This window comes from Panthera pardus, unplaced genomic scaffold, assembly GCF_024362965.1.
Source record: "Panthera pardus isolate Hobbes unplaced genomic scaffold, ASM2436296v1 HiC_scaffold_13, whole genome shotgun sequence".
In the NCBI taxonomy this organism is placed as follows: Eukaryota; Metazoa; Chordata; class Mammalia; order Carnivora; family Felidae; genus Panthera; species Panthera pardus.
Window position 1 is genome coordinate 167,403,288 of NW_026526688.1, and position 26,478 is coordinate 167,429,765.

The window sequence follows — 26,478 nt, forward strand, 5'->3', positions numbered from 1 at the left end:
ATTTTTGTTTTACATACAAATTCGATCATGGTATACCCTACTAAAACATCCTGTAGCATACAGAAATCTCATAAGCTGTAAATCCCAATATGCCAGTCTGACTTTTAATATATCTATGTAACCTACGTCTTTAATAAAACTTTTACTTAAAGCTTTCCCTCAAGCTCCATTCTCATGACAACAGGAAACTTAATTATTTTCAGGTTCACTAAATTGTCTTAGTATTTACTTAGTCATTTCAAATATAAATGTTGTCCTTTCTGAGTATCCCTCTTCCCTACCTTTGATACAGGATGGCATCTAAGGTAGAGAGACCACTGGTGTTTACATCCATGGAGGCATCTGTAACTGGTGTCATTTTCTCTTCTCTGCTATCCACTAAAATGATAGTCATCTCTACCTGTGTATTTTTAGTCTCTTAGTATATATCCCAATTGATACCTGCTGACACATTTTTTGTCCGTTGGTCTCCATTGGCATGATCCATGTTAACTAAAATACCACTTCAGGCTCTATGTCAGCTAACCTCAGCTATACATCAGTTACTCAGGATTACAGGTATGACTGTTGCCTGATGCTTTTCTCACTGCCCTGTAGTAGACCAGTGTTGTCATCAGGCACATTTTCCTGTCACTTACATAGCCACCTCTACTATAATGCTCCTATACTACTGTAAATCTGTCACTTTCCTTGGGTGACAGCCTATTAAAATTTTTCTTCTAAACTCTTCATCCAAAGCCTTGGTTCAGGGGACCTTTCTGTTAATCCTGCCATCCCTTGGGGCTTTATTTGGAGAAGACACAGATCCTTTCTATGCCCAGGTCATCCCCAAACATAAAGGAATACCTTAATTATAGTCTCATGACCGAGAATACTTGGCCTTTTTAGGATTTACTGGGTGATTTCTATATTCCCACAAGACTTAGTTTACAGCAAGGACTGTGGTCTGTTTTACTCATGTTGGTGTCTGGCACATAATAGGGGGTTGGCAAGTATTTATTGAATGAACAAACAAATAATTCAAATGTCCCTGCCCTTGTCATAAGTAACTTTTCCATTTAGTATTAGGTACTTTTCTTTTAATGGAAGTAACTTCTTGCTTTGATCTTGGTACAAAGAGAATGGCATATGGATTGCAAGAGGTAAGAAACACCAACTTGAGAGAAAAGGAAGACAGGATATGATATAGGACAAATAAAGCACATTAATCATAGTACTTAGAGACAGAACTTATTTTTCTAGTGTCAGAAACACATAAAGAAGTAAAACCATTGGGAAAGAATACATTACACAAATATCTTTCTATGTTCCAATAATATTCCCTGAAAAGCTCTTTTTTTATTAATTGAAGGTCTTTTTGACCACAATAGATGTACAATAGATTTTGTTAGATGACAAGTAGAGTACTGGGAAGGTGTTAAAATTTGCTTCTGTAAAACAAACTCAAGGCTCTAGTACTAAGAAATCTTGTCTTCTGATCAGTTCAGGAAAATCAGTTTCCTGATACCATTGAGAATGCAACACCCACTCTCACCTAAAGAATTTAAGCAAGAGGGCATCATTTGACTCTGAGAAACAGGCTGGATTAACAACCCATGTGCAGAACTTCAGATAAGTAGTTTAGAGACAATTCATTTATCCTAATTTTGTCATGTCCAAGGAAACAGTACCTTGAGTCTACCTGTCACCCCATGATTGTAGTCAGATTGTATTATTCCTAACAGAACCCTAAACAGTGTTTCCAACGGGACATTAATAAGGCCACCCAAACTTCTTTTGAGTCATTGCTGTCTTAACAACAACTTCCCTATCCGTGCTTCCATCATTCCCCATCCTGAACAAAGATCTATGATACCTAGTTCATAGCTGATTCCACTTCCTCTACCCCTCTTAGAATGATTCAGCACAAGTCCATATCCTATTACAGTCTTGTAGGAGCCCAGGACAAGCCGCCTGGAAATGTACCACAATGGTATATTAATTATTTTGAATTGAAGCTACTTGGGGAAAAATCTAGTGCAAGGATACTGAGACCCTCGTGTATCACCCCCAAAGCAGGAAACCACTCTGCCATACTCCTCCCTGTACTAAATAAAAAGACACCTTTATCCCCAAAGATAGGGACTTTAAAGTAGAGAAAGCTGCAGAAATAATCCTTGTTACATTTTGACCAATCTACTACCTCAGCCCCTTACTAAGCTCCCAAACACCTGTTTTCCTTATTCTGTAAATTCCTGACAATTTTATTGTGTTTGTCTAAAATGTATAAAAACTGCCTGACTTGGTCATTTCTTTGGGTCCCAATTTCTGTGCATGGGTAATAAAACTTTTATTTTTCCTCCTGTTATTCTTTGTCACAAAAATTGAATTCTTAAGCCAGCTAGCTGAAAGACTGTGAAGGGTAGAGGAAGAATTCTGCCCTACAGTGTCCTACAGCTTATTCCTATTGAGCCACTCCAAGGCTTCCCAAGGTATACGCTTCGCTTTTCTGCAACATGTAACAAACATAACTTTGATGAGCTTATTGATAAAAGGCTCTTAGCTGTGCGTGCACAGTAAACATTCAATAGCTTAGAGATGAATTCATATTGCCATTATAAGCGACAACTTAAGTAATGCTTATGTATGAGCACTGCAGCCCTACATACTAAGTTTCATAAACCCAAAGAATCTACCTCAATTCAACCTCTGAGAGTTGATAAAAAGAATAGCGGCAAGGTGATGGCCCAGGAACCGGAGAGTCCCAAGTAGGATGGGGCTCCTGCCTCACGGAATTCGTCAGGACCTTAGCACAGCTCATCCCTAGAGAACTAGAGGCACGCGCATGCGCAGCACCCTCAAGCTGCGCTGCCGTTCCTTCAGCGCCTTGGGTTACATCCGGGTCTTTGGGCTTCGCGCTACTCTAGCCGGCTGGGGTCGCTCAGGGTTGCTGGGTGTTGGTTGTTTCCGCTGTTCCAACGTCGGAAGTGCGGGTGGGTGGCAGACAGGTGAGTCGGGGCGGGGGGGCGGGGGGGCAAGAAGGGGAGTCGGGGCGGGGGAGGGGGGACCGGGTGGGTCGTTGCTCCCCCGAGTGGGATTTGTGCCGAGACGGGGACGCGCGGCCCGGCTGATTGGGGTCCCGGGAGCGTTGAGGCGGGGCGGAGGGTGGGCCGAGGCTGTTGGTGCTCTCCGAAATTGGGCCTCCGGGAGGGGCTTCCTATCTTTGTTTCTCTGGCGGCTTTCTCCCGACACTTGTTAAAAATCAGTAACAGCCATCCTCATTTGTATTCCTTATAGTTGGCGGACAGATAGGGCCCAGCAGCCATGCAGTTGAGGTGGGTTTGCAGCCCTGGCCTTCCGGGCAGGGACCTCAGCCTTCTCTGCTGCTTCTCCCCCATCAGGGATGCGGCTTCCGCGTCCTGCACTTCAGCGACCTTTTCAGGTCAGGTTGTAGGAAACAAGCACAGAGCAGGGATTTTGTTAATTTAGATGCAAGTGTAGATTCTAGACTAACTGTGCAGCCTAAGTCGTGTGGAAGTTCCCATCCAGCTCTGAAGTTCTGAGATTTGTATTCAGCTGCCCAGTCTCCAAGTTAATGCACATTCAGAATGAATCAGCACCAGAGGAAAATGAGGGAATGAAGGGGGGTGCCTTGTCATTTTTTGCGTGTTATCTGGATTTGATGTCGGAGAATTGCCCAGAGCCACAGCAGTTTGGATTGATGAGGATTGTCAAAAACTGGCAGAAACACATTTTTTAATCTGCATTAATGTGGCAAAAACATTCTGATTTCCTCTGCTTGGGAGGTTTTATTTGAGACTTTTGTAATGAACTCGGAGCTGTCTGAGGAGTTTAAAACAAACAAAACTTGCCTGTACCCGATCTAAGAGACTTAAGAACTTCTTTTAATGAGGTCGATTCCTGTGGTGTTATTTTTGAAATTTAGCCTGATTTTAATAATCAACCTGTGAGATTTCTAAAAGTGCAGATTCCCTTGATCTATTTCACATCTGTTGAAACACTGTGTCCAGGGAGAGGAGCCTGGGAAATCTAGATCTTTAAGGAGCATCCTAAGTGATTCTTACATAGCACATCTGGAGCATGGATCTTTCCATCAGAAAGACCCTCTACCATTAATAGCTTTATAACTTACGCAATAAATTTCTGAGTTGCAGTTTTCTGTATCTGAGAAAAGAGGATGATAATTTCTATCTCAGAGACTATTCAGTGATCCAAGCCCTTTAATAATAGGGCCCATATCTTAATCATTTTTGTGACTGCAGAACTTGGTGGTTGGCGTTTAATAGGCCCTCACAAGTATGTTGAACTGAGAAAAAGAGAATCGTATTCCCAGAACACAGAAAACACTTGGAAAGCTCTAATGTCCTCCCTCCGTACCTTACAGGTTTTTTTTTTCCTTTTTATGAATGAGTATGCTGAATATTCTTATTAGAAGTAAGTGTATCTCTTGATGGTCATACTTGTTAGAAGTAAGTATACCTCTTTATGACCAGAAAATATTTCTGATTCTTGGTGTAACTTTGAAATTGTTTCTAGCATTAGATCATTAATGAATTTAAATACAGGCGGAGTCCATTTGTTGAAGTGAATTTATGACTTACTGTGTACATTATTGTCTGTAAATGCTATTTGTCTCTTGTTACTATGCCAGAATTCTATACCATAGTGATAATTTCTTGTTACTATTCCAGAATTCTGAATCATTTTGTTCTTAAGAATTTCATTCAGATTTCATATATTCACTGTATATGAGTTGTATATTCATATGAATTGTATTTTCATATGAATTGTATATTGTATATTCACCTACTATTCCCATTAATTTCAGGAATTTGATTTATTATCGTATGGAAAGTGTATGGGAACTCAGGATTGCTGAAGCCATTTGTAAAAGGATTGGTGTGGGTGACAGATCCATTTAAATATGAAACTAAGAATTAAATTCTGGAAACTATGGTTATAGAACACAGTGTAAATATTACAAATCTTGTCAATGTAAAAATAATACATTTTACAGAAATCAGGGGTTGTGAGGAAGTGTAAGAGTACAATTATCATCTCTCATGGTAGTAGGTCAGTCTACATTGTCTGAAGTGGAATCAGTTTTTAAATGACTCTGATCTTTAATATTTGTGCAGTATTTTGTCTTAACCTTAGAGTACTCTCTAAGGAACTAAAATTGCTTTTTTGTTTTTAAGGAACTAAAATTGCTTTTTATGAAGAATTTCTTTTTTCTTCAGAGATCAGCAGTTTTAGTTCACTTTTTCTTTTGTTTAAATTCAGAAAGAATGAAATGTTATGCTTTTTATTAAAAATGGCATGTCTATTATGATCTCATTATTAAAAATTATTTCTATACATTCTATTTATATGTGTGCATTAAATAGACATCTGGAATGTTATATACGTAATAATAATAGTTTTTTATTTCTGAGTTAGGATTTGGGTTGATTTTTTTCTTCCTCTTGTACCTTTCTATATTGAAAGAAATTTTTAAGAAGTGCAGGCATAATTTTTATAAAAACATTTAACACAGAGAGGTTTGGTTATTATGGTATTTACAGAGAAAGTTCTGGATTTTAGTAAGTAACCTAAAGGTTGCTGAGTAATCATTATTAACATTAACTTGCCTTTAAAAAACGAGAACTGCTTTGTTTGCCTTTAGGTTTGTTTCATGTTGCTTTATATAATATCTGTCAGGACAGTGTACTATGCTATCTTACAAAGACTTAAATTTGCCTTGATATGAATTCTTTGTCATTTAGTAACTATGTGACCTCAGTTAAATTGTGTGAGCCCTTCTTCTCATCTAAAACTGGGTGTTGTAAATATTTACTTTAGAAGATTGTTGTATGCATTTAAATTACCTAGCCCACTGCCCAGAACCAATGTCTGTTCAAAAGAGAGCAGCTATTATTGGTATTTTAAAAGTACATGTTGTATTTATGTATATATGCATGTTTTTCTTAAGTAATGTTCTTAAAGTCATTAGTATATTACATTTCTGTTTGAATATCTGCAAATTACTTAAAGTGTTCTACAATGGAATTTTCTCAGGTTAGAACTACTTGTCCTGGAAACTGTTCATCACCATAATGAGGCTCGTAATTCTTGATAACTATGACTTGGCTAGTGAATGGGCAGCCAAATACATCTGTAATCGCATCATTCAGTTCAAACCTGGACAGGACAGATATTTTACACTGGGTTTACCAACAGGTAATACACCATTTTTTCCATTTTAGATACTGAAGGTCATGGAATTGAAGGGTTTCCTTTAGTAAAATATGTTTCCCCTTTATTTCTAGCCATATCACTGATTGAACATGTTAGTGTATACAGCCAGAAATGTGTATATCTATCTAGTATCTATGTTTCATTATTGTTTCTTGTATGAAAATTGTATATCACTTACCACTCTAAAATGCAAAAGGAAATTTCTTGTATTAAAATTATACATCACTTGCATCTCCAAAATGCAAAAGGAAATATCCTAACTTAAGTGATGGTCATAGTATTTTTTGTACCTTTTTCTAGTAGTCTTTTGTTTTTAGGGATTTTTTTTTAATTCTCAAGTTAGTTAACATACGTACATACATGTAGTCTTGGCTTCAGGTAGTGATTGATCTCTTGAATATGACACCCAGTACTCATCCTGAAGAGTGTCCTCCTTAATGCCCGTTACCCATCAAACCTCAGTTTGTTCTCTGTTTTCAGGTGTCTCTTATGGTTTGCTTCCCTCTCTGTTTTTATCTTATTTTCCCTTCCGTTCCCCTATGTTCATCTCTGAAGTTTCTCAAATTTCACATATGAGTGAAAACATATTAGTGTTTCTCTGACCGACTTATTTCATTTAGCATAATACCCTCCTGACCCATTCACATTGTTGCATATGGCAAGATTTCATTTGTTTTCATCGCCAAGTAGTATTCCATTCATCAGTTGATGGATATTTGTCCATCAGTGTATCCATTCATCACTTGATGGATATTTGGGCTCTTTCCATAATTTGGCTGTAGTTGATAGCACCGCTATAAACATGGAGGAGTATATGCCCCTTCCAGTCAGCATTTTTGTATCCTCTGGATAAATTCCTAGTAGTGCAATTGCTGGGTCTTAGGGTAGTTCTAGTTTTAATTTTTTAAGGAACCTCTACACTATTTTCCACCGTGGTTGCACCAGTGTGCGTTCCCACCAACAACAGTGCGAGAGGGTTCCCCTTTCTGCACTTCCTTGCCAACATCTGTTGTTTCCTGCGTTGTTAATTTTAGACATTCTGACAGGTATGAAATGATTTCTCACTGTGGTTTTGATTTGTATTTCCCTGATGGTAAGTAATGTTGAGCATCTTTTCATGTGTCTGTTTGCCATCTGGATGTCTTTAGCAAAGTGTCAACTCATGTCTTCTGCCCATTTCTTGACTGGATTATTTGTTTTTTTGGGTGTTGAGTTTGGTAAGTTCTTTATAGATTTTGGATACTAATCCTTTACGCGATATGTCATTTGCAAATGTCTTCTCCCTCTCTGTCAGTTGCCTTTTGGTTTTGCTGATTGTTTCCTTTGTTGTGCAGAAGCTTTTTGTCTTAATGAGGTCCCAGTAGTTCATTTTTGCTTGTATTCCCCTTGGTCTGGAGACATGTCTAGTAAGAAGTTGCTGTGGCCGATGTTGAATGAGATTTTTGCCTGTTTTCTCCTCTAGGAGTTTGATGGTTTCCTGTCTCACAGGTCTATCATCCATTTTGATTTATTTTTGTGTATGGTGTAAGAAAGTGGTCCAGCTTCATTCTTCTGCATGTCGCTGTCCAGTTCTCCCAGCACCTTTTGCTAAAGAGACTGTTTTTTTCCATTGGATACTCTTTCCTGCTTTGTCAGAAATTAGTTAGCCGTATATTTGTGGGTCCATTTCTGGTCTCTATTCTATTCCATTTATCTGTGTCTGTGTTTGTGCCAGCACCATACTGTCTTAATGATTACAGCTTTGTAATACAGGTTAAAGTCTGGGATTGTGATGCTTCCTGCTTTGGTTTTCTTTTTCAAAATTACTTTGGCTATTCAGGGTCTTTTGTAGTTCCATACAAATTTTAGGATTGTTTGTTGTAGCTCTGTGAAGAATGCTGTTTTTACTTTGATAGGGATTGCATTGAATGTGTAGATTGCTTTGGGTAGTTTTGACATTTTAACAATATTCTTGTGATCCAAGAGCATGGAATGTTTTTCAATTTCTTTGTGTCCTTTTCAGTTTCTTTTATAAGCTTTCTATAGTTTTCAATGTACAGATCTTTTACCACTTTGGTTAGGTTTATTCCTAGGTATTGTATGGTTTTTGAGGGATATTGCTTTTCCTATTCATATAATTAGTAGAATTAGTCTTTTCAATAATCATTAAGAGGTACCAAAAGTATGTACTATTGTCTCTTCATTTCATCTTCTCTGCCTCATATACTCTTACTATCTTATTAGCCCTTTACTATTTCTGTGTGTATTTTCTTTTTATTATAGAAGTATTAAGAGTGAAAAATTGAAGACTGATATGTTTTCATGATAATAAACATTAAGTATTAATTTCATGTTTTATTGTATTTAGTTCACTATTAAGGTTTTTCTTAAAAATTAACCAAGTAGTGTTATTGATCTCATGATCTCACTTAATTTGATATTGTTGACTTCCACAGCAAAGGGTATTGGACCTGGAATCAGAGCTGCTACTTTCTTGGTGACTGCAAGGCATATATTCCTCACCCCTGATCTTTGGTTTCCTTACCTTTAAGAAAGATGAGGCTATTAATAGCTGATAATGCTGTTTGAGGCACAGATAAGGTGGTGCTCGTTCCACTCCTTTGTGTACTTTAATACTGTGTGAATTTAAGGTTCCCATAAGTGTGTCTTATTTAAAACAGTATTTTTTTCCTTCTGCTCCTTCCCCCATATGTGCTAACTACATAAAAGCTATAATCATAATTTTTTCCATTTGTGTAATTTTCATGAAAGGTATTGTTTAGCTCATTCATTTGTTATTTTGCTTTTTGTCTTTGGTCCAGGCAAAGGAGGGTTTGTAAAAATTGTACACACCAGACTGGCCCCCTCAGCACCCACGTTTTTGATACATGAGCCCCAGTGGTTGAATATGGCCTCTTATCTGTTTGTTTACTGCAAACCAGGGCTACACTCAGGCTAGTTGCTTTGATTATTCTGTTTTAAATACGATGTATAACTAAACAGTAATTTTAGCTTGGGGGCAGGAAATCTTCAAAGTCATAAATGCAAGCAGTCCTAAACATGCTTTTGTGTGTTTAGATCTACAACTTTTGCTTTAGTTTTAGATAGTCTAACTGCCTAGTAGTGCACTTGCCAAGGAGTATTTTGGAAAACCTTTGTGGATGTTTTTCACTTTCCTCCTTCATTGACCATTGTCAATGTTAATCATGCTCTCTTCTCCTCCTTGCTTTTGAAGTTTGAATATACATTTCTTTTTTTCTTTTCTTTTTTTTTTTTTTTTTTTGAAAGAGAGGGTATGAGTGGGGTAGGGGCAGAGAGAGACTGGAGAGAGAGAATCCAAAGCAGGCTCTGCATTGTTAGAATAGACACTGATGCAGGGCTCAAACTCACAAACCGTGAGATCGTGACCCGAGCTGAAGTCAGACGCTTGACCAGCTGAGCCACCTGGGTGCCCCTGAGTATACATTTCTGTAATTGCAGACAGCAAGCTGTATTGTAATTCTCCCTCCACAAAGCACAGTTTCTGGGGAATATCTACTTGGTATTTATTGATGTGATCTTAACAAGCTTCACATGTAAGGGCCTGCATGCTTCCTGCCTCTCAAACTTATTCCCTGATTCTCTTACTCTGAATCATGATAGGATAATTAGACTGCTTATAGTTCAAAGAATAGACCTGAACTTGCTGGCTTTACTTTCACTCATGTTGCTAGTATATTAAGTAATGAAAACTATGTGAGCCTTGGAACCAGACAGAATCTCTTGAACCTCTGGCTTCACTGCCATGTGATATTTGGCAAATTCCTTAATCTTTTTGACCCAATTCTTCAGTCCTCCAAATGGGAAAGATCATGCCAATTTCCCAAGGTTGTGTGATTTACATGAGCTGATGTGTAAAAATACCAGTATAGCTAAGGGGTGTTTGGGTGGCTTAGTCAGTTAAACGTTCAACTTAGGTTCAAGTCATGATCTCATGGTTAGTGAGTTTGAGCCCCGCATCAGGCTCTGTGCTGACAGCTCAGAACCTGGAGCTTGCTTCAGATTCTGTATCTTTCTCTCTCTCTGCCCTTCTCCCACTTATGCTCTGTGCCCCTCTCTCAAAAAAATGAATAAACACTAAAAGAAACTTTAAAAAAAATACTAGTATAGCTATCATAAGGTAAGCATACAAATGTTATCTCTGAACCTCCTCCCTCTTTTTTCTGTTCTCAATTACAACTCAACCCTATCTTTGACTATTGGAATTCTACCCCTTCTTCAAGACTGATGAAATGTCATCTTGTTTGATCCTTCCTGTAACAAACAAAACTGTAATCTTTTCTTCTTCGATTTACAACAGTTCTGCAAACTTCTTATAGGTTATTTACAACATTTTTATTTGTTATGGTTATTTGTATTTGCCTAATCTTATCTTGTGAGTTTTTTTTAGGATAGAAACAGTTTTAATCTTTGTTTTATCTGAATCATAGTAAACACTTGATAATAATTATGTTAGTAAATTTTGCAAAGTGGACACTAAAATGAAGTTTCTTTAACCAGTTCACTATGTACCATATATTTCATTATTTTTTTCTTCAGCCACTTTGATTAAAAACTAGAAAGTGAACGTGTTATTTTTTGTCATCACCATTGTGACTTTTTTTTTTTAGTTTTTTTTAACATTTATTTATTATTGAGAGACAGAGACAGAGAGTGAGCAGGGGAGGAGCAGAGAGAGAGGGAGACACAGAATCTGAAGCAGGTTCCAGGCTCTGAGCTCTCAGCACAGAGCCCAACACAGTACTCGAACTCACAAACCACGACGAGATCATGACCTGAGCCGAAGTTGGAGGCTTAGCTGACTGAGCCACCCAGGCGCTCCTCTTTTTTTTTTTTTTTATTAAAAATTTTTTTAATGTTTGTTTATTTTTGAGAGAGAGGAAGAGTTGAGTGAGAGAGGGACAGAGAGAGAGAGGGAGACACAGAATCCGAAGCAGGCTCCAGGCTCTGAGCTGTCAGCACAGAGCCCCACGTGGGGCTTAAATGGAAAACCCTGAGATCATGACCTAAACAGAAGTCGGACACTCAACTGACTGAGCCATCCAGGTGCCCCAACTTCTTACTTTTTTTATTCATATATTCTTAAGTTAAGGAAGGAATCCTATAATTATTCTCCTGACACTGAAACAAACACAGATTTGTTTATGCTTCTAGAAAGGAAGAAAAAAAAGCAATTTATCCATCCGTTAGATAAGTTTTATATTAGAGGACCATAGTTCTTAGAGATCAATTATAAAATTTGACCATTAAATTATTAATTAGAGTTGAAAACAGTATGTTTTCTTTAGTTTTAAGAAATTCTTTTAGACTTCTGTTCTCTGAATCTATATGATGTATTATTTGCAGCCACTTGTATTATTCTTTCATCTCAAGTGAAAGGCAGTCTTTTTACTACTCTAGAATTCGCTTTGTATTTTTTTTTTGTTGAAGACTGATTACTTCTGTCATATTCTGTCTGCCACTTTAGCAGAAATTTTGTGTGCATGCTGGTTTTTGTTTTGTTTTGTTTTTTGTATAATTTGTTTTATGATGATGAATAGATTAGGAATTAATCAATACTCCAGCTAGGATTGGGAGGGCCAGGTCACTTGTTACGGATGAAGTCAATCTACCCTTCCAATTTGTAGTTAAAATGAAAAAATACAGCAATTTCAAAAACAGAGGCTGTCTTCAAGTGGCTTAATTTATTTTTCTTTATTGTCCATGTCATATAGCACTATCAAACTGATTTCAATTTTATAAAACCTGTAAAAGAATCACATTTATAAAACAATAAAATCAAGACTCAGATGAAGTATCCAAAGCCAAGATCCCATTTCCCAGAAGTCATTTTACTTTATACATTTTAGCTAATACCTGCTGAAGATAACACAAAATAAGACACAGAACCTCCAGTTAAAATCATAAAGGCTAAGGTTCCTCAATGAGTCCTTGCCAAGTTCTGAGTCTATTTTGAAAGTGGAGGCAATACTTAAATTTAGCTCTGGTTTCCCTTTTGATTTCATTAAATGGTCAACTTGACCTATTTATATATCATTCATGCTACAGATCCTTCTCTAAAAAAGCTTTTTCTCAAAAGGTGGGGTGTTTATTTTTCTTTTAATTCACATATGCTTCCTAGAAGTTTCTAATCTTGGAGTATCCATTATTTCCAAATATTCAACAACTCTAGAATCATTTTCCAAACTATGATTTCTTTTGACAGATTTCTAGTTTTCTTTAGCAAATTCTACTTTACTAAGCCTTAAGGTACTTTGCAAATGTGTGTATAATTCAAAAAATATTTGTTAATTGAATATGTATTTAAATGAATAATGGTTTCCCTAGTAAATTAGAAATCATTAACAGAATAAAGTTAATATAAATATTTAAAAAATATATTTTTCATGTTAAGTTAGAAAATGGAATCTTTATCTGTTTTAGGGAGTACACCATTAGGATGTTATAAAAAACTAATAGAATATCACAAGAATGGAGACCTTTCTTTTAAATATGTGAAGACCTTTAACATGGATGAATATGTAGGTAAGCTGTGTTGTTTGAATATATTATTTGAATATGTTAAATAAAAAGAATATAGTTTCAGAATTAATACATTATTTGAATTTATGTTTTGAATGTAATATGACTATTTCTAGAAGATAACGTACTGCCTTTTGGTGAGGTTGGGGGTTTATATTAAAAACATCTATATTTTTGGGGGAGGCGCCTGGGTGGCCCATTCGGTTAAGCATCCAGCTTCGGCTCAGGTCATGATCTCACGGTTCGTGAGTATGAGCCTGAAGTCAGGCTCTGTGCTGACAGCTCAGAGCCTGGAACGTGCTTCTGATTCTGTGTCTCCCTCTCTCTCGGCCCCTCCCTTGCTTGTGCTCAGTCAGTCTCTCTCTCAAAAATAAATAAAAACGTTAAAAAAATCTGTATTTTTGTGATGCCAGCATGATATAGCAGAAGGAATATGGGACTAGAAATCAGAAGATCTGTATTCATCTTGGGCTCTGCCACTTATCAGCCATGCAGCTTTGAGCCAGTCCCTTCACAGTTCTTAGTCTTTTTTTTTTTTCTTTTTCATATTTTATTATTTATTTATGAGAGAGAATACAAGCAGGGGAGGTGCGGAGAGAGGGGGACAGAGGATCCAAAGCGGACTCCGTGCTGACAGCAGAGATCCCAGTGCAGGGGATCTCTGAAACTCATGAGAAACTCATGAACCACGAGATCATGACCTGAGCTGAAGGCACCTAAGCTGAGGAACCTTAGCCTTTATGATTTTAACTGGAGGTTCTGTGTCTTATTTTGTGTTATCTTCAGCAGGTATTAGCTAAAATGTATAAAGTAAAATGACTTCTGGGAAATGGGATCTTGGCTTTGGATACTTCATCTGAGTCTTGATTTTATTGTTTTATAAATGTGATTCTTTTACAGGTTTTATAAAATTGAAATCAGTTTGATAGTGCTACATGACATGGACAATAAAGAAAAATAAGACCTCAGCTTAACCCACTGAGCCACCCAGGGTTGCCTCCCCCCGCCCCTCTTTGTTTTTTCCTTAAGGCAGAGTTAAAACTGGTTTTGTGGAGACGGATTGAGTACCATGTATGTAAAAATAATTAGTAAAATAAAGATTTTTCAGACATAAATGTATTTATATTTATGGCTGTGAAGATTTTATGATTCATTGTTAACTTGCTTAACAGGAAACACAAGAATACATTTTTAATGGTAGCCCAAGTGATAGTCAAAGAACTGTTAGGATTCAGTATACTTTGCATGCATGCAGGAAGAATAGATTAGAAACATAGACCAACATTTCAGAGGTATGGCAGATTAATTTCTGTGGAGCTTAACACAAATCAGTTCCATTGGTAAAATTTTCTGTGTTTGAGAAGTGAAGTACGGTGATTAAATGCATGTGAACTAGACTTTTGTGTTGAATTCCAGCCTCTCTGTGAGCTGTGTGACCTTGGGAAAGTTTACTTAATTTTTCTGTGCTTTTGATGTTCATCTATAAAATAGGAATGATAACAGTATTTCCATAGATGTTGTACAAATTATTTGAATTGATACATACGTGTAAGGTGGTTAATACAATGTCTGGAATATAATGAGCATATATTCCACATAAAAATGCCTTTAAATTGAATATGGTTGTAGAAAAGTTATATATTTTAAATAGCATCTGTGGCTTAATCAGAAAAGCAAACTTTGGATTTATTCCTGGAAATACTTACATTTTTATATATTAACTTTTAATTTAGGACTTCCCAGAAATCATCCTGAAAGTTACCACTCTTATATGTGGAATAACTTTTTTAAGCATATTGATATAGATCCTAATAATGCTCATATCCTTGATGGGAATGCTGCAGATTTACAAGCAGAATGTGATGCTTTTGAAAAAAAAATAAAAGAAGCTGGAGGAATTGACCTTTTTGTTGGAGGTATGTAAAACATTTTGTCATTACTCTTACCTTTGTGTGATGCGGGCAACACCTGTAACTGTCTATAATATCCGTACTGATTTTTATTTTTTATTTTCATCAACAGTAATCTTAAGGTTCTAAGTTAGAATTGTTTAAATTATGTCTTGAGAAATAAGTCCCAATGCCTGCTAAACTTTTCTATTATCTGTGTAGAATTCACAATTAATCACATCTTACAAAATGCATGCTGTTTCTTTAACTAAATACTATTCTTACCTTTTTACAATTTCTTTACAATTCCAGCTCAGCTTTCTTACCAAATTACAGGGTTGAGTCTCTAAAAGTTTGCATGTGGAACAGATAGATTTTAGCATTTCTGTACTGATCACTTAAATGGCTTCATCTCACTTAAAAAGTCAGTTAAGAATGATACAAGACTTTATCATCACCCTTTAGTTAATATGAACTAAGCTGTATAATTATCTTTATAAACTCCAAATAAATAAATGTTTAATTGGCTGAACTCCACTTAAAATATGTATATATGTATGTATACATATATGTGTATATACATATACACACAAACATACATATATAATATATACACATGTGCACGCGTGTGCACGTCACGTGTGCATGACGTACCATTGAAAATAGGAGGAATGTTTTTTCTTTAATGTTTATTTATTTTGAGAGAGAGAAAGTGTGCCCACTCGCGTGCATGCAAGTAGGGAAGGGAGAGGGGCAGAGAGAGGGTGAGCGAGAATTCCAAGTGGTGGAGCCTGATGTGGGCCTGGATCTCATGACTGCAAGATAATGACCTGAGCCAAGCCAATATCAAGTGTTGGATGCTCAGCCAACTGAGCCACCAAGGTGCTCCAGAAGTGTCTTTCTTTGCAATGACAACATGGTTTTCTGTAATTATTATGAAGCCTCTGGGACAGCTAATTAATTACCATAAGAATAACATCAACTAAACTGGAGCTAAAATTGATTTTTGCCAGAGTTTTTATTATGCAATTAAACATGCCAAAGCTCTAAGCTAACATTAAGTTCTCTGGATATATCTTATATTTAATTTACTAGAAGATTGCTTAAAAGTACATGAATTAGACCTTTAGTAGAGCTGTACATTGACGTTAATTTATGGGTGAGGTGGGCAAGTATGGTTGAGGTGGTTGATTGCCCTTGGGGAAAATTTGGGTATTACAGTCAGGCATAAATTTGCATTCTGTTTTGGCCACTTATTATCTGTATGACTTTGAGAAATTTATTGAAGTTCAGTATAATTAAGTCATTTGTAAAACAGGAATTAATATTAACCATTCCAAAACTTGTGAGAACTAACTATGTTATAACATGTAAAACATCTTGCATAGTGGTTGGTACATCAGTCTTCTCTTTCTGAACTGTAGATACTGAAATAATTGTTCTGTAGTTTATTGAATTTCCTGCTTTTTTACTGGGTTACTTCTAAGCGTATTGAGTGAGATTGAAATTTTCTCTTTGAGGAAATTTTTATCTCCACATAGCAGAGCCAGTGTCATTTACTTTCTGTTATAGATGGGATGGTTGTTCTCTGAGCAAGAATCCAAGCTAGGCTGTTTTGCTTTTCAAAATTGAAAGTTATCTATGTTTTAATAAAATTTGCTAATATTTCAGTATTCCTGGAAAGCATTTGCATTCCAGTTTTGTCCATATGGCTTAATTCTGAGATAATTACCATTTGTACTTGTCAGTATCAAGACTAAGGCAGTTTGTATTGGGGAATGTTGAAGGAATGCATTACCCATGCATTCTTCATATTTTCTAAACTACATACCAAAATCAAGTAGAATTACTATAATGTATACCTAATTACTGTAATATAATTATACATAATGTGTCTATATTTTAGTTATATCAAGACATATTTGCACTCATTTACCATCATACAAAAAGGCATGGTAGTTATTAGAGGTTCATTATTAAACATGGCTTAATGAAAAATATCTTGTTTGCTTTTTCATTTGAATATCTTTTTTCCTGTTAATTTATTTGCCTTACATAAGGATCCATGTGACAAATCCCTTGGGGATTCAATGCTAGGAAATAGAATTTACTGGGGTTGGGGGGAGAAAATAAGAACTAAACTCCATTTTCTTTTTCTGTCTGCTTCTCAGAAAGCATTTATAACTTAAAGTGATGTGTAAGGTTGAATGTCCCTTGTCAAAGATTTTTATTTTTTTAGGTTTATTTATTTATTTTGAGAGAGAGAGAGAGAGTGGGGGAGGGGCAGAGAGAGAGGGAGAGAGAATCCCATGCAGGCTCTGTGCTGTCAGCTCAGAGTCCAACGTGGGGTTCGATCCCACAGCCCATGAGATCATGACCTGAGCTGAAACCAGGAGCGGATGCTTAACCGACTGAGCCACCCACGTGCTCGTATCAAAGATTTCTAGTAAGACTTTCTTCTTTCCCCATAGCTTTAAGTCATTTCTCATTTCTTTTTAGATTTTGGTATATTACCTTACTATAAGTCACCTTAGTTTTCCATTTGGAACAGATAGAGTATAAATTATAGTTATTTATGTTTATGACTGACTCTTACTTCTAGAAAGAACCTGTATTCTAACCAATTTTTGTTCTTAAGCTTCCTGTAGTCATTCTCCCCTGACATACACACACACACACACACACACACACACACACACACACACACACACATATATAAAAAGATGATTTCCTTCCTCTTACATTAACATCTTCACTGTAGTCATGTCATGGTCCATTCAAAGGACATAATTACTTTGTGTATACAGGGAGGAGGGTTAGCTTATTGCATTTTCTTTGAACTTTTTCCTATTGGGGGTACCCTATTATTGGATGTATACTCATGAAAGAATCTCATTTGATTCTTTGCTTTTGTTGATCTAGGTTTGTTATTGGATTTTCAAGATGAGGCTTGGTATCTGGGTCTTATCACTTACCCTTCTTTTGTTCCAGGGTTTGTTGGTTAATAAAAACACTAAGAACTGAGCCAAATGGGATCAAAATAACAGCCTTAATAAAGGTAAAGTTGGATTAGAGATTTCAGGTTGGGCTTGAGGCCAAAATGGGTTTTCCTATTCCTTACACCTGAATTTGAAATAGTAGGATAAGAAGAGCTTAAGACTATCAACACATCATTTCTTACTCCTGGTAAATAGAATAGGAATTCCCTTTCCTCAGTAGAAAGGAAAAAAGGAAAATGTATAATCTCTGAAGTTCTCATTCTTTCTGTGACGACAGATTTGTTAAGAGAAAGAGCAAAGTGTGTCGTGCAATCCCTTACCTACCCCCAGCAATAAAATATACAAATATGAAATTTTATAAATAAACTAAAGGTATTACTAACTTTAAAATTATTTTAAGGTACTGTTTTTAAAAAAATAAAAATAAGACAGTGGGGAAAACTTTAACCTTCTTCTTTGGTTACATGATTAGATTCTTTGGTTTGAAAGTAACTGTGACTTATTTTGGGACCAAAAGTGAATTCATTGGAATGATTCTAGGCTAACTCACAGAATTTGGAGACGGGTTGAAACAGCCAAGTCTTTGGAAGAACAAGAATGAAGGAGCCTGAGATCTTCAAAGTAGGAACTCATGGACCCTCTCCTGCAGTGCTATCATCAAATACCTCAGCTCTAGATACCTTTTTTCTTTTCTGCATCCTTGCTCAATTTTCAGAATTTCCTGAGCGAAATTCTGATTGTTTCAGCTGGGGACAAGTATTTATCACTAGACCACAGTCATCCTCCCTCAGAGAGATATAGAGTAGATTAAGGTCCCCTCCATTGTGAGGGAAGCAGAGCAGTGTAGGAGGAGGAGGGAGAAAGTATACTGAGCATACCAAAGAATAGCAACCATCTGTTCATCTCTTCAGCCATTATTTATCGAGGGCCTCCTATGTGTCCTGTATTGTTCTAAGAGGTAAGGATACAGTAATTAAGTAAGTAAGTAAGGTTATAGAGAGAGTCCTTACTCCAGTGAAATTTACATTCTACCCCACAGAACTTTAGGGACATAGGAAAGGCATGTAATCTAGATCCTGAGGTTTTAGAGATATTTCATAAAGGTGCTAATGTATTAGGTTGACTTAAATACTGAGAATTTGCCATGGTTGTTACATTTCATGATTATTTTAAAGAAAGTTTTATAAAGCTTTATGAAACATTCTGAACACTTTTAAAATATATCAGGAAGCTCAATTTCTGATAGTTACTGTTGGTTAGTAAGGGGCTGTATTGACACTACTGATAATTTCAGCCGTACTGTACACTTTTGTATGACCCACATCACCACTGACAACACTGGTGTTGATCCTTGAGGACTTCCTATTTTTTCTGGAACTTTTATTTTCATGGTTCTATCCTTTCTTCTTTATACATAAATAGAAAAATGTAAATATTTGCACCGATGTACACTTAAGAGGAGAAACAGAACAATTTTACCAATCTAGAGAGAAATTCATATTTTTAATTTAAAAATTTTATTAACAAGCAGATATACACTAATGGAAAAAGTCCATACATATTAACCACATGTAGGTCACTACATGTAGGTCACTGACATGTAGGTCAGACTTTAGGTCACCACATTAAAAATTTCTAGAATGTAGTGCTTTGGTAGCTTATATCTGCTCCCTTAGATTTCATTTCTTCCATCAAAACCAGGTTATTTGTTGTCATTTTTGCTTTGTTGTAATCTGGGAGAAATTGGTTAGACTTGTAGGTTAAGAGTCAGTAAAATACACATATCTATCATTAAAGTTAATATGAAAATATAAATGTAACAGATATTTTGACTCAGAACGTATGAGTTTATTTTTTCATTGAGGTTGTCAGAAATCTATTAGAGTACCCATGTGTAAAACTTGATTTATTCATGCTATAGAGATTCTTCATTTTACAAAAAGATATACTTCCAGTTTCATTCAAATAAAGAATGTCATGTTCCCATCTATTATTTAGAGGCGATCCTAGAATATTAGAACTGTCAGTATGTCTGTTTAAAGCAGTGTTTTCAAGTTGTAGTTGTCACCCATTATTAAGTCATGAAATCAATATAGTCATTCACATTTAGCATTTCCCTTTTGTGTGTTTTGCTAATGAAATAGAATTAAATAGAATGGCTCCTAGCAGGGGTAAGTATTGTTTCATGCGTTCTTGTTTTTAATTACTTTGGTTTGTGTTTATGTGTTTACATGTGTATTACTAGATTGCAGTGTCATATATATTTCTAGTCAAAAAAGTCTGAAGCAAACTACTGCCCAGTATTATCCGTTCTAGACATTTTTGTAAGTGAGGAAACTGCTACAGGGAGGTCCAGTAGTTAATTGCCCCATCTAGACTAGAACCAAGCCAAGTTAAAGTATTAAACACCACTGTGTTAGGCATCAGAAGATTTAGATTTCAGTTTTGTCTCAGTATTTACTAAATTGTTATCTTGAATAAGTCATGTATTACCCTTGAATGCCAGAGTTTCTTTGTTTTTTTTTGAGAGAGTGCAAGCGGGAGAAGGGCAGAGACAGAGACAAAGCATCCTAAGCGGGCTCTGTGCTGACAGCAGCGAGCCTCTGATGTGGGGCCCGAACTCTCGAACAGTGAGATCATGACTTGAGTTGAAGTCAGACCCTCAAAACAACTGAGCCACCCAGGCACCCCCAGAATTTTCTTTTGAGCTCAAAAACAGGTTGGGGAGATGAGGCAAATAAATAGGCCTAGTAAGACTATCTTAAAGATTTTTAAATATGTGTTGTTGAGATGCAAAAATGCTTTATAAACTGTGAAGTGTTATGCTGATATAAGGTAATACTTAATTTTACTGCTATTACAATCATTCTTGCTCAGTGCTAAGCATGTGGAAAACTTTGAAATACTTGTTGAATCAAATACAGGAACAAATATTTTCATGCAGCATTAGATATTCGGCTATCAAATAAAACAAGGTGAGCGTGTTTATGACTTTGCTCTTTAAAACAACTTGAACTTTGGGAAACCTTATTTACTTTATGTGTATATGTGTATGTATACTTCTTTTAAAAGGAATTGGTCCAGATGGCCATATCGCTTTCAATGAGCCAGGATCCAGTTTAGTGTCAAGGACAAGATTAAAGACTCTAGCGATGGACACCATTTTGGCAAATGCTAAATATTTTGATGGAGATTTATCGAAGGTGCCAACTATGGCTCTAACAGTTGGCGTGGGGACAGTGATGGATGCAAGAGAAGTAAGAATTAAATATTCTTTGATGTCTATAGATTTTGTAGGAAATAACAGCACCAAATAAGTGATATTTTGGTTACATCCTATTCACAATGTAAATTGTTATCTAGCTTTCAGTAGCTTCTGTAAGTCTCATTGCAGTGTTTAAAATTTAACTAAATTAAGTTTTTGTAGCTTATGTAAACTAAGAATTAGGTACCATCCCTTTTGGAGTACTGCTTCATGTGCCTATTCCTTGCGTTACAGTTTGAGTTTCTAAAATTATACTGATCAAATGGTCTGTTTCTAAGTGAAATAATCTGGTGAAAGGACTATGAGGCTAGTTACAGCCCTAGGCTGTAGATAATTTTGGAGGCTTGGGATAATTCAGTGTAAAGTACATCTTGACTGTAGGAGGATAGCCAGTTAGTTTCCAACAGAAAAAGAACCCGTCTAAGGCTGGATCTGTTCTAAATTTGGTATACTTAAAAAGACAAGAACTCTGCACAGACCTTCCCTCCTTTGTAATTTTTTTTTAAAAGAACCATCATGTTTTTTAAAGTGTATTTATTTTGAGAGAGAGAATCCTAAGCAGTCTCTGTACTGTCTACACAGAGCCTGACATGGGCTTGCACCCACAAACTGCAAGATCATGACCTGAGCCAAAATCAAGAGTCAGACACTTAACCAACTGAGCCACCAGGCGCCCCCTAATTTTTTAATTTTTAATTGGGCTTTCATTTCCTTCCCTGAGAATAACAGAAAAAATTATAGTCAGCTCATGATTCTAAGTGGCTACATTATATGGAAATTCCTTTCTTTTGTGGCAACAAGATGGGATAGGTTTTGAGTAAAGTGTACAGAAAAGTTATGATGAGTAAGTAAATGATCTTAATGTAAATATGTCTAGACTTTAACGTACACCTAGGAACTGTCATTCAAAATGTAGTTTTTCATGTGGAAGTTATCACTTCCACTATATGAAGAAAGGCCTTTTAAGGATTGAAATTTTATAAGTTGAAAAAAGATTTTAGAGCAATTGTATTTCTAAAATATGAAAGTTATACAAATAGATTTCTTCCATTTAATAAGATGAAAGTTATAACGTACTTACTTTAATTCTTAGAATGACCAGAGGGTTGTTCAAGTATTGATTTTCTTTTGGTCAGTTTTTCCAACAAGATTTTATGATGCCACTCACTCACCTCACAATTTTCACTCCCAGCATGATTATAAATCATTATGGCAGAACTATTGTAGGACTCTATTATTTTCCCAGGAGCCTTAGTACTTTGATTTTTATAGCATTCTTTTGAAATAAATATCATGTCATGGTACTTAATGATTTTCTTACGTTTAATTTTAAGGAGCTTAATGTGTACAGATTTTCATTTGCCAGTGGTATTAGCTGTGATGTAAGCTGCTCTTCAATTTCAGTTTCATTAAGAACAAATACATTTAAGGAGTGCCTGACTGGCTTGGTCAGTAGAGCATGCGACTCTAGTCTCAGGGTTGTGAGTGCAAGCCCCACGTTGGGTGTAGAGATTACTTAAAAATAAAATATTTTAAAAAATACACTTAAGGGCGCCTGGGTGGCTCAATCGATTAAGCGTCCGACTTCGGCTCGGGTCACGATCTCGCAGTTTGTGAGTTCGAGCCCTGTGTCAGGCTCTGTGCTGACAGCTCAGAGCCTGGAGCCTGCTTCTAATTCTGTGTCTCCTTCTCTCTGCCCATCTCCTGCTTTGTGCTCTTTCTCTGTCTCTCAAAAATAAATAAATAAATGTAAAAAAAAATTAAAAAAAATTTAAAAATACACTTAGTAGAACTTTGAATCAATGTATGGGGCAGATGCTACTGTTAAATGGAAAGTACATTTGAATAGGAAAGTAAATTCCTTAGTGGTTAATTAGTTCATCACTAAGCAGCCTCATTTTGGCAACTCAGTTAATGAAGACCTCTGTACACACCCTGGAGGTGACACCCTGGAAGTTATTACAGGTTTCTTTAAGATTGGGAATTGTCAACTAGATAAGGAACCACACCCTTCACTACTTTATCACTCTTTCCTTGGCTTGAGGCCTTCACACTAATGGTGTGTGTGAAATGCTCTACTCTGGACTTTGCTTAGCTGAAATGGCACCTTGCAGTTTTCAACATTCATAAACCCCTTTCTTAACCATAATCCTCATAATCAGAGTTACTTTTTTCTATTTTCTCTCAGACCATTGTTCTTTTCCTTTATTTGCACTTTTCACAATTTCTGATTGTTCTTGTATGTTTACTGGTTTAATATCTTTTTTCTTACTAACTTACAATCCTGTGAGTTTATAGGTCATATATATCTAGTACCTTACAATGCCCGCAATATAATAAGTATTTAATAACTTTGGGAAATAGTTTTAATGCATTATGTTCATGATTCATGTTAGACAAGGTTAGTTCTATCCACAGCTTGGTTATTTACTTGAACCATCAGATCTGATTTTTATTGACTTTTGGCTCTTTGTCAAAAGCTAAATCTGCCTTCAAAGGATTCAAATTTGTTTTTACTGAGGTATATTTAAAGATATTGTCATATGTTCTAAAGGTAATTTCAAAAGAAAAGATAAATTTTTTTCACCGTTGTAACATTTATATTTGTTATATATTATTGTAATGCTTTAGATATTTATTCTTAAGATGACATAAGAAAAACTAATAAAACTTAAGAATCTGCTTTTGATTTTGTTGCTTTACTAGAAATCACTGACGTCACCAATGATTTCTTCATTGCTAAAACTGGCATCTTCTCTGCAGTTCTGGTCCAACTGAGTGTCTTTTCATCATCTACGACTGTTGACCATTCCTTCCATCATAAAACTCTAGCATTCTTCTTTCTTTCTGAGCATTCCTTCTCAGTCTGCTTCCCAGGCTGTTCTTCCTTCATCTGCGTCTTGAATATTGTTGTTCCCTAGGGTTTCATCCTGGAACTGTATATCCACTCTGCATGATTTAGAGCAAGACTTTTTTTTTTTTTTTTTTTTTTTTTTTTTTAATAAGTCAACAGCAGTAACTCTTTGTAACCTTCTTTCTGTAGTTTTATTACTATTCCAAAAAGATAAAGTACTCTCAGTACAGTAATAATAATACATATCTTTATCTTAACTTTCTGAAGGTTCAAGTTTCATATTTCCAACTTCTAGCTGACATCGAGATGTTTAAAGACTCCTTATATACTTACACTGTCCAAAATTTAAATTTATCTTTCTACCAAATTTGCCTTTCCCTTCTGAATATTCCCTCTCTTGGTGAATAACAGCACTCACCATGAAGATTATCTGAGCTTGAAACGTGGGTCATTCTCAGCATCTTCTCTACATCTAATGAGTCACCAAATTCCAACTATTTAATAAACTACTTAAAGGTAAATAAGGATCCTGCCCTCCCTCCATCACCACTGCCTATTAAGCCTATATCAGTTTTTTCAAGAATTATTGCAAACCCATTCTAAATCATGGCTATATCCATTCTTTATCACGTTCTGTGTGTTACACTCTGAATTATTTTTTTCAAAACCATAGTTCAGTTTATTACTTACCTATGTAATTAAGAGTCTCTGATGCCCTATTATTCTATCAAAAAATGAAGCCTAGCCTCTCTGCCATAAAAAGATTCTGTATTATCAGATCTCCACCAGTGTTCAAGCATTTCCTTTCATTTTCCTATACTCCAGCCTTATCAAATTTCTAGCTTTTTACTGACCACCCCATAACTGTCTGACATGCCCCCTGTGTGGAGCTTTCCTGCTTATCTTTAAAGACTTGGTTTCAGATAGGAGCTACTCTAAAGCTTTTTCATGTGAGAAATACTTTCCTTGAGAATACTGGAGTGTGTAGAGTAAAACTAATCACATACCACCATCAAATTACATTCCGAGAGCAATATTTTTTTCATTTCTTCTAGATATTTCTTAATTCTCAGTTAAAAGTTATGTATGTCTTAGGCTTGCACACACACTAATGAGTAATTCTTCATCCCACACCGGACGTTCAGCAGCTTCCTTTCATTTCACTCTTTTCATAATACTGTGTATTTACCCTTACTCATTGGTAAATGTTTGTCTTTGTTTTTTCACAGTATACATTCAACACAGAAATTTGTTGCCACTTCTCCCATTACTATTTTACATTATTTGCTTCAGTAATGACAGTTAGCTCATATTGTCTAATTGGCAGACTTTTTAACAGTTTCCTTATTTCTCAAGAGACAATCTAATGTAGTTAAGGATATAGACCCTGGAATAAGACTTGTTTATATCTTAGTCTTACAGGAATATTGGGCAAGTTGCAGAATATCTGTGCTTCTATTTCATTTTCTGTAAAATGTGAGTAAGAACAGTATCTCATGCTGTTGTTTTGAGGAGATAAATGAGGTAATTCAAGGAAAGTGCTAAGTTCAGTGTTTGAACTTTGTAACCACCAAATCATATTTTGACGGTGTCTTAAAATAAAACTTGAGAAAGTATCCTTTTATGCTGTAATCACTAGATTTAAGAAAGCATGAAAGAAACTTGGTAGAGACTTCTCAGGTGTTAGTCTAAGGACTTCTGCCAGATTGCTTAATAATCACTTAGGGGACCCTGGTTCCTGGGTCCTAACTCCAAAGATTATAAATTGAAAGACAGGATGAAACAAAGAACCTGTATTTTTTTTAATGCCTCTATAACACATATATTACTCTTAAGAAACAAAACAGTACAAAACACTGGTTAATATCCAGCAGGGAAAACTAATTAACAAATCTGTTAATCTGTGTTATGCTTACCTTGTTATATCAAATACAGTTTTTGTTTAAAAAAACAAAAGCTTTTATGTGATGAATTTTCCACTAGCCTAGATCTTTATACTTAAGAACAAGAAATCTCAGTAAGAACATTTGTAGAAATTCATACATATCTCTCAGTTCATGGGCTCTAATAGTAATGAGTATGTATAGCTTCAAAATGAAAAGTATTAAATCTTGATAAAATAAGTATAGTATCTGTTTCATTGATCTTTAATTTCTTCCTAGTTTAGAAGTGTGGTTTTAAAATAGGCAAAGCAGAATTTTTATGTTGTTACAATATTTTTGAATTAAAACCACCTTAATATTCATTTTTTAGTTAACCATTCCAGTGAGAAAAAGTCATGTTTAAAAGATTACATATATTGTTTAGATTAACTTACAAAATAGGATTGATTTAGTGCTAAAAATGGTAGGGATTCATTCTGATGCATAGCCACTTTCATTTGCACATGTTCTTTGAATTATAGGTTGTAGGAATTGGGGACCAAGAGCTTGGATTTTCTATAGTTCATAAGGGTATTCTCAGTCATGTGTGCCTGAAGGGCAGTTCTTGCATTTCAGTAGATCCCTAATCCTTTTTTTAAATCTAGTTTTTGTTTCAAGACAACTTTAGATAGCACATGTTCAATGAAATAGTCTTTAGGCTTCTTTCTCTTACTTTCAAAGTAATATCTACTGTATTGCTTGTCTGGACTAGAGCAATTGGTATATCATTCTTGGTTATATAAATTCTTTGCTGACTTGTAATTCTGCTTTT

The 26,478-nt window shown here is 35.7% G+C and overlaps 1 protein-coding gene across 1 annotated transcript in view; it reads left to right on the forward strand.

Annotated features, from left to right (window-relative positions):
* The first annotated feature begins 2,894 nt into the window (after positions 1-2,894).
* Positions 2,895-26,478, forward strand: part of GNPDA2 (glucosamine-6-phosphate deaminase 2) — a 30,572-nt gene continuing 6,988 nt past the window's right edge. Inside the window, exons 1-5 of the mRNA XM_019413010.2 lie at positions 2,895-2,987; positions 6,058-6,219; positions 12,679-12,780; positions 14,511-14,693; positions 20,738-20,922. Of these exons, the coding sequence (XP_019268555.1) occupies positions 6,096-6,219; positions 12,679-12,780; positions 14,511-14,693; positions 20,738-20,922 (594 nt within the window). The 5' untranslated portion in view covers positions 2,895-2,987; positions 6,058-6,095. The remainder of the gene's footprint in view (positions 2,988-6,057; positions 6,220-12,678; positions 12,781-14,510; positions 14,694-20,737; positions 20,923-26,478) is intronic.